The sequence below is a fragment of the Carcharodon carcharias genome, chromosome 13, assembly GCF_017639515.1.
Source record: "Carcharodon carcharias isolate sCarCar2 chromosome 13, sCarCar2.pri, whole genome shotgun sequence".
Taxonomy (NCBI): Eukaryota; Metazoa; Chordata; class Chondrichthyes; order Lamniformes; family Lamnidae; genus Carcharodon; species Carcharodon carcharias.
Genome location: NC_054479.1, coordinates 58,221,971 through 58,235,839, shown reverse-complemented (window position 1 = coordinate 58,235,839; position 13,869 = coordinate 58,221,971). Strand labels below are relative to the sequence as shown.

The 13,869-nt window shown below is 44.4% G+C and overlaps 1 protein-coding gene across 1 annotated transcript in view; it reads right to left on the bottom strand.

Moving 5' to 3' along the window:
* rsph14 (radial spoke head 14 homolog) overlaps positions 1 to 13,869 on the bottom strand; it is an 876,175-nt gene that overhangs the window by 841,690 nt on the left and 20,616 nt on the right. Inside the window, exon 3 of the mRNA XM_041203455.1 lies at positions 9,543 to 9,661. Within this exon, the coding sequence (XP_041059389.1) occupies positions 9,543 to 9,661 (119 nt within the window). The remainder of the gene's footprint in view (positions 1 to 9,542; positions 9,662 to 13,869) is intronic.

The following is a 13,869-nucleotide window of genomic DNA, read 5'->3' as shown; positions in this document are numbered from 1 at the left end:
TGTGGGGTGAAAAATTGAGGCTGACTTCTAATGTGAGTACAGCATCTCGTGGTTAAAAAGTCGGTGACTGATACACCGAGTATATGCAAAAACATGATTTTTGGAGGTGGAAAAAGGAGATTGCCTTATAAGCTGGGTCAACTAATACGCCACAATATATGGTAAAAGCATTTGCATTTTAAACAAATATTAACACATTTAAACAAATTAGAATTAAATATTGTGGGAGCAAAAGATATATAGCTCCAGATTTTGTGGTCAGAACGAAGGCATGCACAGTTAAATGTGAAAACCCAGAATTTGCTGTCAGTGATGTCTCTCCAAGAGTGCACTAGGCACCCCAGACTGCAATCAATAGGAAATCCATGAATTGATGAAAACCTTCACTCACTGTAAAAACTCTTGAAAAATATACAACTTATTGAATGAGGTATAACTGCGTTTTTGACAGCATACCAAGTACATAATTACTGCTGAAAAACTTTCCTGGCCCTGAAAAACATTAGTCGAAAAACCTTTCTGACCTTGAAAACCTAATTTTATATTGGTAGAATGTCAAATTTCTCACGATAATAAAATTTTCCACATATTAATAGTTTTTCATAAAAGTTTGTTTAATATTTCAACATCTACCTTAATTCCATATCTATGTCCCAATCATTTATATCACTCTTCAACTTCTAATTAACGTTAAAAATTCAATGGCCAGAATTTTCCCGCCGGCGATTTGAGGGCGGGGTCTGCTCACCAACAGGAAAATGACATGGCATGACGTCGGAAGGAACCCCCAACGTCATCCCGGTCCCTTTAAATTTTTAGGAAGGCGGGCGGACAGCAAAATCAGCCATTGATAGGATCATTAAGATAATTAAAGACCCTGCCACCCAACCTTAAGGCTGGCGGGCAGGCCAGGAGCCCCAGTGGGCTTCTGATAATACATGAAACCTCATCCACTGGTGGGACGAGGTTTCATGTCCATTTTTAAAACCTTTAATAAAGATTATGTGCTTTTTATTAACATGTCCCAGCTCGTGAGACATTGTCACACGAGGGGGACATGTTAATATTTTTTATATTTTTCTATTTTTAAAGTCTTTGACACTGTCAGTAATCTCCCTGAGATAGCACTTAGTCTCAGGAGATGTGCGCTCTTTCACGCACTTGCATGAAAGAGCACACTTTGACAGATGGGGAATCCCTCCATCCCCTGCACAGGAAGCGCATAGCGTGTCCTGTCGGGCAGGCTGCTGGGTGGGCCTTAATTGACTCACCCACTCAAAATGGCGGCGGGCCCCGTTTCGGCAGCGGAGTTCAGCTGCCCGCCCACCGCCGAGCCGGTGGGGCCCGCCCGCCAACTGAGGGCAAAGTTCTGCCCAATGCATTTTACTTCCTGCTTTGCTGTCTGTGAGATCCTCTTGACCTGATGCCAGATTCAAACTAACATCAGGAAAGGAGAAACCCACACCACAGAGACTTAGATCACACAGAGAGTTAGATCTTTTTGGGCAGCTTTCTCAGAGGTCAACAGCAAGTGCTATTGCTTTGCCATTGCCTGAGAAAGCTGAGCCATTGTGTAGATTACTGAAAATGCAGCAAGGTTGTAAATTGGAATTAAATACTATTGCAGTATTATATCTCTGATATCTCTCTTTGTCTTTATCACTAAGTTTAATACTTTTACATCTTAATCGAGCCATACAACGCTTCAGTGAATCTGTTGTATTAATCTGATGGGCAAACCACATGTAATTTGCAGCAGGACTGACGATCATACAAGTTATACTACGGTTCCAGATGTCCTGTGATTAATGCAGTATCTCAACTTAATTAGCAAGAATAATCTGAAAGAACTAAAGGAAATCCTGCTTGAACCAAAGCGTTGTCAAAAAATAAACAAATAGGATTTAACAATGGAGATTGAACAAATGAACTGAATAGCCACCGACAACATTCACAGCTATAAGATTGAATACAGTTTTAAAATCATAAGTGCTTTGCACCACCTGGTGGCAAGTCACACCACAGAAATGAACTTCAGAGGCATAAAACTGGTATAATATTGGATTGGACAGTGAGCCTTCTAAAATCATTAGATGTGTCAGAATAATCACTAACAGAATGGTGCCATTTAATATGTCCATCATAATCATTGAAATGGGGGAAGCAGTGTGATAATCAGTCAATTAAAATGAACTTCTGTTCTAAATTATAATGCTGTACATAGAGTGCTGGGATCATCAGAGCATAATTTTTATAACGTTAACATCAAAATGCCAAATTAACCACAGAGATCTAATGTGCAATGCACCTGGAATAGGATAAGTTTAAAAAGGTTTAACTCAACATAACAAAGTGTTATAATTGTTCTTTACTTCAATTAAGGTAATATAATACTTTGAACAAGAAATATTGTTGATCTCATTAAAACAGATAGGTGAGAGAAGATATAGAGCCCACAAGGAAGATGGGAGTTTCTGACTCTGGGCTAATCACTTATCAGCAGGAGGGTGAAATAGCAGCTGTGCAGTATGGAAGCATTTTCAGTCAGTTCTGCTTTTTTTCAAACAACTTGTCCCCTCAAACTTTTTTACAGAGCACTGGCAAAGGGCAGAATTTGCCCAAATTTGCTCTAAGTGCAGTAGCAGGTGGGTAAAATGCCGTTCCACCCACCGGCAGCAATGGCAAGTTTTCATGCCGTATCGTCCCGAGCCCGCCACATTACTTATGTATTCCCGGGAAACATGTCGTTTGCATGGCAACCAGGCTCTCATTCACCCACCCACCATCACCCAGCTGTTGCATCATGCCAGTTGCCATGTTTAAAAGGCAGCCACCAGCACAGCACTCAACGCCACCAGCTCACCATCACTGCCCAGGAGACATGGCCAGCGAAGGAAAAAAGACCGCAGACCCTGCTCCAACTATGGGTCCCTCAAACTACTGTTGGATGCTGTGGAGGCCGCGGGAATGTCCTGTACCCCCGCTCTGGCTGCAGGATGAGCAGCAACATGATGAATCCAGCTTGGGAAGAAGTGGTAACAGTGATTAGCGCCAATGCCCCTCAGAAGAGGGAAGCCACCCAGTGCCGCAAGAGAATGAATGAATGATCTCCTCCATTCCACCAGGGAGCATCACTCTCAACTCACACACTCACAAATCCATCACACATCCACAGGGCCCTCACTCACTGCTGGTTCAAGGGACATCACCATTCACTCTCTCACACTCACCGTCATTGTCCTCATCCTGTCCACGGGACCACTCACTGCCCACACAGGCCAGGCATACTTATCACCTGGCCTGGCAGGCATCCTGCTTCCACTTTCTCCATCTCCATCCATGCAGGACAAGCTGGCACACAACGAGAGGGAGGGAGGTTGCAGACCAGTGGCGGAATGTCTGAAAACAAGGTCCTCATGGACTTTGAAAACAGCCATCCAGCTGGCCGGGCACCATCTGGAACAGTCCTGTGCTGACGGTGAGGTCAGCAGTGCTCTACCAAGTGAGGATCCAGCAGTGCAACTTCCATCAGACAACCATGCCGTGTGTGACGTGTCCTCTTTTATAGGCCACAGCCATGCACTAATAATCTCTCCTGGCTTTCGCAGCCATATCTGCCAAACAGCCAACAGAATCCATGACCTAGGGCCTCCAATCAAGCCCCGAAGAAACCTCTGAAGAGGAATCTGGGGGCACCGCCCCTGAAGTTCCGTCACAACGCTCACCCACACCCTCCACCAGTGCCGAGACACGCACCTAGGTGGGATCTAGCTTTAGAGTAGCCCCGGGATCACAATCTCATGAGCACATCACACTGCCTGATCCACAGCAGGTGGCAGCAGGGACTTTCCAGGTCCCTGGCACTCGGAGGACTGCTGGAGGTCAGAACGTTTCAGAGTCAGGTGACAAGCCTCTGGACTCAGTCATGTCATAGTTGCTGAAGCTGCAAAGGCAAGCTCGGGAACACCAGGAAGGGATATCTGCTGCACTCCTCAGATTGCAAGGCACAATGGAGCAGTCTGTCTGCCTTCAAGCTGAAGTGATTGCACCGGCATGCCAACGCATCTCGGTTAACAGTGGTAGGAAGGCAGCAGCCATAGAGACCTTGGTCTAGGGCTTCATTCCTGCAATGCTGTGCGGGCTCAACACCATCGCTGATGCCATAGTTGGCCTCCAACAGTGACTATGCGAGAGGGGTGCCCGACAGCTTGCTCTCACTCCAGCTACCCCTACTCCTCAAGGATCAGCCTGGGGCCCCCGGGCACCCATAGGGAGGGGGAACAGCAGGCCAGGCCCATCTACCCAGGTGACTCAGAGTGTCCAGCCCATCTGACTGCCCTTTTCCTGCAACCTCAGTAGCTCCAGCTGAACAGGCCAAGGAGGTGCCACTGTCACACGGCATGACCCGAAAGCAGGCCAGGTCCCTCCAAGTCTCAGCCCTCCAGAGGATGCCCGCCAAAGCCATCAGACAAGGCGTCGCAGTCAGTAGGCTGCCTCCACCACCTCTGTGGATGTCCGGGGAGCAACAAGACATGGCAACTGGGTTAGGAAAGTTAAGGAGAATTAGTTGCACAGCCTGGGGACAGGTGTTATCATTTGTACATTCTGTTCACTATTGTCAATAAACTCCCAAGAACATCTCCCTGGCTATGGCTCCTTGTTCTGATGAGCAGTGTTCTTGTCTCAGATGGGAAACATTTCTGCACTAGATAAAGGCAGGTGTCTCATTCTAGGGCCTCTTCCCTGTGCTTTGTGCAGCTTTCAGACCAAAGTGACGGTCTGGCCTCTCACTCCCTGGAAACATTACTGATGCCTGCACCTCGGCGATGCTGGTCATTGCTGCTAGAATGTCGTGGGCAGGTGCCATAGAGTTCTCTCATTCTCTCAATGTGCTCTCAGCACCTTTATGGAGGGGCTGGCCCCATGTCTTCAGCATCTGTGACCACTGATGCTGTGCTCCAGCTCCTGAAGGGTTCAGGTGCTGAAGGCGGGCAAAGCATCAGATGCTTCTAAAGTTTCATGGCAGCGTCTCTATGATATGACCCTGGTCATGGAGTGCAAGCAAGCTGCCCTCGGCCAGACAGGAGTCAGACATTCTCAGAGGCCATGTGAAGATCTATGGAGCACTGCATGTCATCATCATCCTCCTGCAATCGAGAGATTCTTCGGGCTTCCACTGCATCTCCATGATAGGAGTGTTCTCACAGAGGGTATTCTCATTGCCATAAGCCAGACTAGAGTCAAACGTTCACAAATGCGATGTGAGAATCTATGGGGTCATCTCACTGCATGTTGTCATCATCTTCCAGAAATATGGAAGATGTGAAGGCCTCCCGAGCGTGCCTGCCTTGTCTAGCCAGTGCAAGGGCCTCATCCCTGTCATCGTCGCCTCCGAGGGCCTCCTCACCCTCATCCCCATCAGCATCCTCCTCATCGGAGGAGACGTGCAGCTCCTTCATCTCCCCCTCAGCCAGCTCCTCTCCCTGGTGGAGTGCCAGGTTGCAAAGGGCACAGCAGATGATAACAATGCGTGACACCCTCTGCAGACTGTATTGCAGGGTTCCACCAGACCAGTCCAGGCACCGAAACCTCATCTTCAGCATCCCAATGGTCCATTCCACCAAGTTGCAAGCTGCAGCATGAGCCTCATTATAGCATTGCTCTGCTGCAGTCTGAGGCTCCCACACAGGTGTCATCAGCCACCGCCTCTGCAGGTAGTCCTTTTTCTCTGAGGAGCCATCCCTGCAGCTTCTGTGGGCCCTGGAAGACTCCAGGGATCTGTGACCGACTGAGGATGTAGGCGTTGTGCACACTCCCTGGAAACTGTGCATACACCTGCAGGATGTGTTTCTGGTGGTCACATATCAGCTGCACATTCTGAGTGGAATCCCTTGCGTTTAAAGTAGCCCACCGTGGGTAGCGATGGAGAACTGAGCACTACATGGGTGCAGTAAATCGTACCCTGTGCCTTTGGGAAACCTGAGATCTGGAAGAATCCAATGGCCTTTCCATCCTGGCTGCCCCGGTCCCAGACAAAATGCACAGAGTTGTGTGCCCTTGAGAAGATGGCATCCATGACCTCATGGATGCATTTGTGGGTGGCAGCTTGTGATATCCCATAGAAGTCACCTGTGGAGCCCTGAAAGGAGCCACTGGCATAGAAGTTGAGCATCGTAGTCACTTTCACAGCCACTGGCAGTGGATGCCCTCCATGTCCCATTGGCACCAAGTCCTGCAGTAAGTGGCAGATGTGAGCGACCAGGTCCCTAGACATGCGCGGTCATCGGTGACACTGGTTCTCAGTCATCTGGAGGAAAGACAAGTGGTGTCTATAGATGCTGGGTGTTGCTAGATGCCAACCAGCCACGGCTTGCTGTCGCTCCTGGGCAGCGTGTGCGGGAGCCCCTGCTGCCTCTTCTTCATGAGATTACTGCTCCTGTCTGGCTGCCTGTCAGTCTGCGACATGGGGGAGACAGCTCCTAACCGGCATGCTGAGATTGCAAGGAACAGTGAGCGCCTCCAGCAGCAACTGCTACATGGCCAGCATTGGCAAGAGGATTGTACAACATGTGCAGTCCAACTGCTCCGCCGTCCAGTAAAGTGGTTGCGGACTCTCATTCTGTGCCGGTGGGGGTGGGGAGGCGGTGGTCTGGAGCGCTTTGTGGCACTTTGAAGTTGTTTGTACGGGTGGGCAGTCTAGGAGCCCGACCCCAATCATACCACTGTGGCTGAGCCTGAACTGTCTCAGTTGCTGAGGAATGGTCAGTTTATACAGGTGTCCCTACTGCATGGCCATTTCCTTCGACTACCCTGCCTCTTACCTCGATTTTTTGTGCACGGGATCCAACATCACGGCAGCAGTTACCCACCCCCACCCCAACAGTTGCCTTCGAGGCTGGGCAGCAGTTGCCCCCGGACACCCCATCGACAACAGTCGCCTCTGTGGCAGGGTGGCACTTCACCCTGGCACCCACCCCCCCAGCACCCCTGAAGCCTGCAAAGCAACAGGCGACCCTGGCGGGCTCTGCAGAACAATGCTGTTCAGTCACCTCCAGTTGCCCCAAAGTGAAGGCCACCAAGTACGTGTCACCTGTGTGCTGTTGTGAAACACGTCGATGTGCTTTCCCACCAACGTGGAGGGACAATTCAGTGGGGATCCAACAGCTTGGCGGGATAACCTTTTAATGATATGCTTATGTATCACAACGAGCTCCACAACGACCGTTGGCATGAAACGCGGCCCGACCTGGTCTGAATGGATGATCACGACCTGCGTTTCCATTGTCATGAAACAGATGGTGCCATATTGTCCAAGCATGCCATCTATCACACCCGCCGCCAGCAGCATGGAAAGTTCCATCCAAAGCATCTGATAAGTGTGAATAAGGGCACTGCATTACAGGTAAGGAAGCAAGATAAGTCTGCAACAGTCATGCTTTGACCATTGCTTGCTTCAACTTTGGCACTGTCATTGTTTACAGTAGTAGCACAACAAAGGCTCTATCAGACACCTCCAAATTGGAGTCTAATTATTTTTGTTAATATACACATTATTTAGTAGTGTTAACTAGGATGTATGTTCACTAGTATGTGTTCACTCAGGTCTGGTTTGCTATATATAATAATTATCTGAAATATATTAAGTTTGTACATTATATTTTAAAAGCAGTGAGTTGTGTCAACATTCTAAAAGGTACTGCACCTGTAGGTGATAAAATGCACTACAAACATAACAGTACGTAACAAATTAATTGCAAAAGGACATCACCTTATGTTCGTGACAACCACTACCCAACACACTGAACTCTCAATGGTTAAAAGGCATTTATTTCTGTTCAAAAATATATAAAATTGTGATCCCGCTATAACACCATATGGGAAAAATGTATTCAAACTTCACAATACAGTAAACTTTCCAAAATGCAAATACATCCATCAACCAGCAGTCCCAGAATGCTACATTGTAGGAATGCAATGAATAAGGCAGCAGGAAAAGCTGAACAGGGGGTTCATTTGCTTGCAGATAAATCATTCAAAAAACAGCTTATTGTATAAGCAAATCCTGGAAAACATAGTAAAAAACCCACCCATCCCAACTGTGAATAGAAAGGCCACTTTCCCCCTAAAACACACATGGCAAAGTCAGGCCACTGCAAAGATGAGCTCAACTCGGCTTAATTGAGCCAGCTTTACCCATGTAGACATTGGTAGTTGCATCTGAAAAGCAAAGCAAACCTCCAACACTGGATTACCCAAGTGAATTAGCTTTTTTTTTAGTTCTAGACCAGCGGTTCCACAAATCAAAAAAGACACATGGAAAAAGGATCCATAAAAAATATATTGTCAGCACAAATTGTGGAAAATAGCACTGAGTGAACAAAAGCAAAATATTCTGTATACTGGAAATCTGTAATAAACATGAATGATGCCTGTTTCAACCACAAATATGATGTACTTTCCCTCTATGTCTTCCATGTCTGCAAACTCCCTTTTTGCAACGTTTCTAGTTTTCAGAGGAATGCAGGAGGGATATGGCACAGAAACATGCCATTTGGCCCCACCAGTACATTTTGGTGTTTATGCTCCATTTGAACCTCATTTCATCTTTCCTCATCAATGACTACCCAAACAAAAATAATAGTATTTCACCATCCATTCCATTGAAATCCTTTACAGTTTTAAAAACGTCTAGTAAGTTCCACATAATCCTTTTCTTGCTCACTCCAATAATACCTCTATAAATACTGGCAAATAGATATTGCATAATCTTTATCCAATTGACATACAAGTTAACAATGTAGTTTTATCACAATTTCACCTTTAGAAACACAAAAAGTAGTCAGAGCTTCAAAACTTCTTAAAATATACTACCATCTCTCATTGCTCTTTTGTCTCCCTTATTCAGTGCATAGGAGATAAAGAATCTTATTCTTTTATCATACAAAAGCTAAATGAAAACTGTGCAAACTGTATCCAAAAGATACATTTTGCTACTCAAAAGGCAAGAATTGTCACAAATACAAGTTACCTAGCAAAGCAATTATCTCCAGATTACTAATATCAAATTCATATATCCTCTAACATATGAATTAACTATGTAGGGGAAGGTATAACTAAGCTGTGACTGCGTGATATCATCTCCCTTCAGATCATATATCACTGACAAAAAGTACCAATCTGTGTGGTCTTCCTCAATTTTGAGATAAAATTGGTCACAATTACACACAGAGCATTTTGAATAATTCAGTCGCGGTGTAGGGGTAGGCAAACAGAGCGAGAAACACAACACACAAATTTACATTTAAGAATTATATATTTTTGGTCAGATAATAGTGGGATGACACATAACTCTAGTAACACTAATCAGTTTTAAAGGAGTTCAAATATGAGCTCAACACTGGAAACATTTCAGTTTCCTGAATACAACTTGCTGTAGTTGCCCTAAATTAGCACGTCAAATTTTAAAAACATACATGTCACTAACAACATTCATTCCTTTGCTCAATACACCTTTTTTCACACTGTTGAATTAAGACTTCTACCTGCAGGGATTTGTGAGAACATCTCCATAACCATGTGCACATTTTTACGACAGACATCCTCAGGATCATTAAGCAACACAGACAGTGGCATAATTACATCATGTTCCAGAAATGCAAACCTGTGGCAGAAAAGAAAACAGGGAGTAAATAAGAAGAAAAATATCATGCAACAAACTTGATCTGACTATAAGTCTGTGACCTGCTTATCACTAAAAATACAAAGAGCATTTTTTTGGCAATTAAATTATATTTCACAGACACAATAAAATTTGTATTTGTAATACTTCATAAAACACTACATAAATAGTCCACTTATATGCATCATTAACTTGCCAGAAAAAAAATGTACCTACATTCACTGGAATTTTTTTTTTAACTACTAGCATTGTGTTCACTTCATCCTTTACATTACTAAAATTTCCCTAACTTTCAGAATAGCTTTCACATATTAAACAGAATGGGTACAGCTCAGTTCTATTTTGTCCAGCTTAATAAGTCCACATCTTTAGCATAAGTGATTCGTATCATCTGCTTCTGTATCTGAAAGGCAAATATGGCAGCATGTCCCGATACCATTTCTTGATATAGTCTAACAGCAAAATTTCAGAATGAAGAATATTGCAGCAGAAGACATTTAAAGCTTGAATGCACTCCCTCAATTCTATCCAAAATGGAGCAGGATAGCAGCAGAGAAAAAGGGAAAATTCCACCAGTGAGGCCACACTGTCCCAACCTAGATTTCTCTCCCAACATCCCCTCTGGGACTTTAACTGGTCACTCCTTCCCTGCCTGTTGGGGAATGGCAGTGGATGAGAATCCCCTCAGATTTCCCTGGCATCTGCCCCAGCTATCACAATTTCCCGGGACCATAAGAAATGGGAGCAGGGATAGGCCATTCAGCCCATCGAGCCAGCTCCACCATCCAATAAGATCATGGCTCAACCGGTCATGGCCTTAACTCCACTTTCCAGCCTGATCCCATAACTCTTGACTCCCTTGTAGATCAAAAATCTGTCTAATTTAACCTTGAATATATTCAATGACCCAACCTCCCCTGCTCTTTTGACTAGTGTCATGTAGGTGGTGGGAAGGTTTTGGGGTATCAAGAGGTGTGCCACTTGCCTCAGAATAGCCAGTTATGACCTGCGCTCATAGCCACTGTATTTATGTAACTGGACAGGTAGATTTCTGGTCAATTCGGATATTCTGATCCCAAAAATATTGAGTAGGGGGTTGCGACAATGGTAATGACAGTGAATATTTTAAGAAGGAGGCTAAACTCTCTCATTGGAGATGGCCATTGTCTGCTTTTATGTGACAAAAATATTAGTTACCATACCAACCAAAGCCTGGATGTTATCCACGTTACCTGCTGCATGCATCACAAACTTCTGCCTTATCTAGCAAGTTGCAAATTGAACTGAACATAAGACATAGCAGTGGACCTTTCAGCCCCTCGAGACTGCTCCACCATTTAATAAGACCATGCCTGATCATCTTGTGTTTGGAATTCCACATTCCCATCTATACCCGAAAACCTTTGATTCCCTTACCTAACAAGAATCCATCTACCTCTGCCTTAAAACTATCCAATGACCCCACCTCCACCACCTTCTGAGGCAAAGTTCCAGGGTCACACAACCCGCTGAAAGAAAAAAATTCTCATCTCTGTCCTAAAAGGGCAACCCCTAATTTTAAAACAGTGCCCCCAATTCTGGACTCACCCACAAGAGGAAACGTCCTTTCCACGTCCACCTTGTCAAGACCGTTCAGGACCTGCTTACTTTGATGAAATCACCCCTCACTCTTCTAAACTCCAGTGGAAACAAGCCCAGTCTGTCCAACCTTTCATCATAAGACAACCCACTTAGAATAGGTATCAATCTAGTAAACTTCCTCTGAACTGCCTCCAATGCATTTACATCTTTCCTTAAATGAGTCCAAAACTGCACACAGTATTCGAGGTGCGGCCTCACCAATGCCCTGTATAGCTGAAGCATAACATCCTTGCTGTTATGTTCAGTCCCTCTTGTAATAAAGGATAGTATTCCATTAGCCTTCTTAATTACTTGCTGTATCTGCATACTAACTTTTTGTGACTCATACTAGAACACCTAGATCCCTCTGCACCTCAGAATTACGCAGCGATCTCCATTTAGGTAATACTCTGCTTTTTTGTTCTTCCTGACAAAGTGAACAACTTCACATTGGACTCCATTTGCCAGTTCTTTGCCCACTCACTCAACCTATCTATATCCATCTGAAACTTCCTCATGTCCTCTTCACAACATACTTTCCTACCTATCTTTGTGTCATCTGCAAATTTAGCTATCATGCCTTCACTCCCCTAATCTAAGATATTGATGTAAACCATAAAAAGTTGAGGCTCCAGCACAGACCCCTGATGGGACTCCACTCATCACATCCTGCCAATCAGAAAAAGACCCATTTATGCATTCTCTCTGCTTTCTGCTAACCAGCCAATCTTCTATCTATGCTAACATGTTACCCCCTACACCATGCGCCTTTATTTTCCATAATAATCTTTGATGTGGCACCTTATCAAATGCCTTTTGGAAATCCAAGTACAGTACATCTACAGGCTGCCCTTTATCCTGTGCATGTTACTCCTTCAAAAAACTCCAATAAATTGGTTAAACATGATTTTCCTTTCACAAAACCATGCAGACTCTTCCCAATTGCTTTGAGCTCTTCTAAGTGCCCAGTTATAACCTCCTTAATGATCGATTCTTACAGCTTCCTCACAACAGATGTCAAGCTAACTAGCCTATAGTTTCCTGCCTCCCTCCCTTCTTGAGTAGAGGGGCTATATTTGTTACTTTCCAGTCTGATGGAACCTTTCCAGAATCTAGCAAATTTTGGAAAATTAACCCCAGCGCATTGACTGCCTCATTAGCCACCTCTTTTAAGGCCCTAGGATGTAGTCCATCAGGACCCGGAGTCTTGCTAACCCGCAGTTCCATCAAATTGCTCAGTACCATTTCCCTAGTAATTCAAATTTCACCAAGTTCCTCTCTCCCTTTCACTTCCTGATTTGTAGTTATTACTGGGGTGCTTTTGTATCCTGTGTGGAGAACACAGAAGCAAAATATTTGTTCATTTCTTCTGCCATTTCCTTATTATCTACAATTAACTCCCATTTCACTATCTAGAGGACCAACACTCACTTTACTTACTCTTTTCCTTTTTAAATACCTGTAAAAACTCTTGCTATCCATTTTTACATTTCTAGCTAGCTTCCTCTCATACTCTAATTTCTTTCTCCTGATTAACCTTTTAGTCATTCATTGCCATTCTTTATATTCTGACCAATGATCTGTCCTGCCACTTACCTTTGCGGAATTGTATGCTTTTTCCTTAAGTTTGATGCTTTCCTTAACTTCTTTAGTTAACCACAGTTGGTAGGTCCTCCCCTTAGAATTTTTCTTTGGGATAGGGAGGTACTTATTCTGAATACTCTGAAGTAACCCCTTAAATGTCTGCTGCTGCCTCTCTATTGATCTATCCTCTGGCCTAATTTCCTAGTTTACTTCAGCTAGCCCAGTTTTCATGCCCACATAGTTGTCCTTATTTAAGTTTAAGATACTAGTCTTAGACCCATTTTTCTCCTTTTAAAACTGGATGCAAAATTCAATCATATTGTGGTTGTTGCTACTAAGGGGTGTCTTTACTCTGAGGTCATTACATCATGCAATCATCAGTGAACATCCATACATCTGGCCTTATGATGAGAAGGAAATTGATGAAGCAGCTGAAGATGGTTGGGCCTAAGACACTGCCCTGAGAAACTCCTGTTGCAATGTCAATGGGCTGAGATGATTGACCTCCAACGACCACAACCATATTATTTTAAGCTATGTATGAGTCCAAACAGTGGAGATTTTTCCCTTTGACACCCACTGACTCCAATATCATAGGGCTCCTAGCTGTCACAAATGCTACTTTGATGTCATGAGCAGTCACTCTTAACACACCTCTGAAATTGTGCTCACGGAGAGTTCTAGAGCTGGAGAAAGTTACAGAGTTTGAATATTTAAAAATTACGACACTGGGGAAAAGGAGCCAGGGGTGATAGGTTAGGGGGGTTTGTTGCTGTGATATGGGATACAAAATTTTTTTTTGACTGATTTGCCTGATTTTGCATTGACCAGTTAAAATCTTGCTGGAGTGTGTTTATCTATTTTCAGTCACTGATTTACGGCATCTTGTTATTATTATTTAGCAAATACAAATCCCCAAAGCCAAGCAAGAGCCCCATTCTTTGCTGAGTTTAAGGCAATTGGGCTGCCACTTAGTCTGCGGAGGG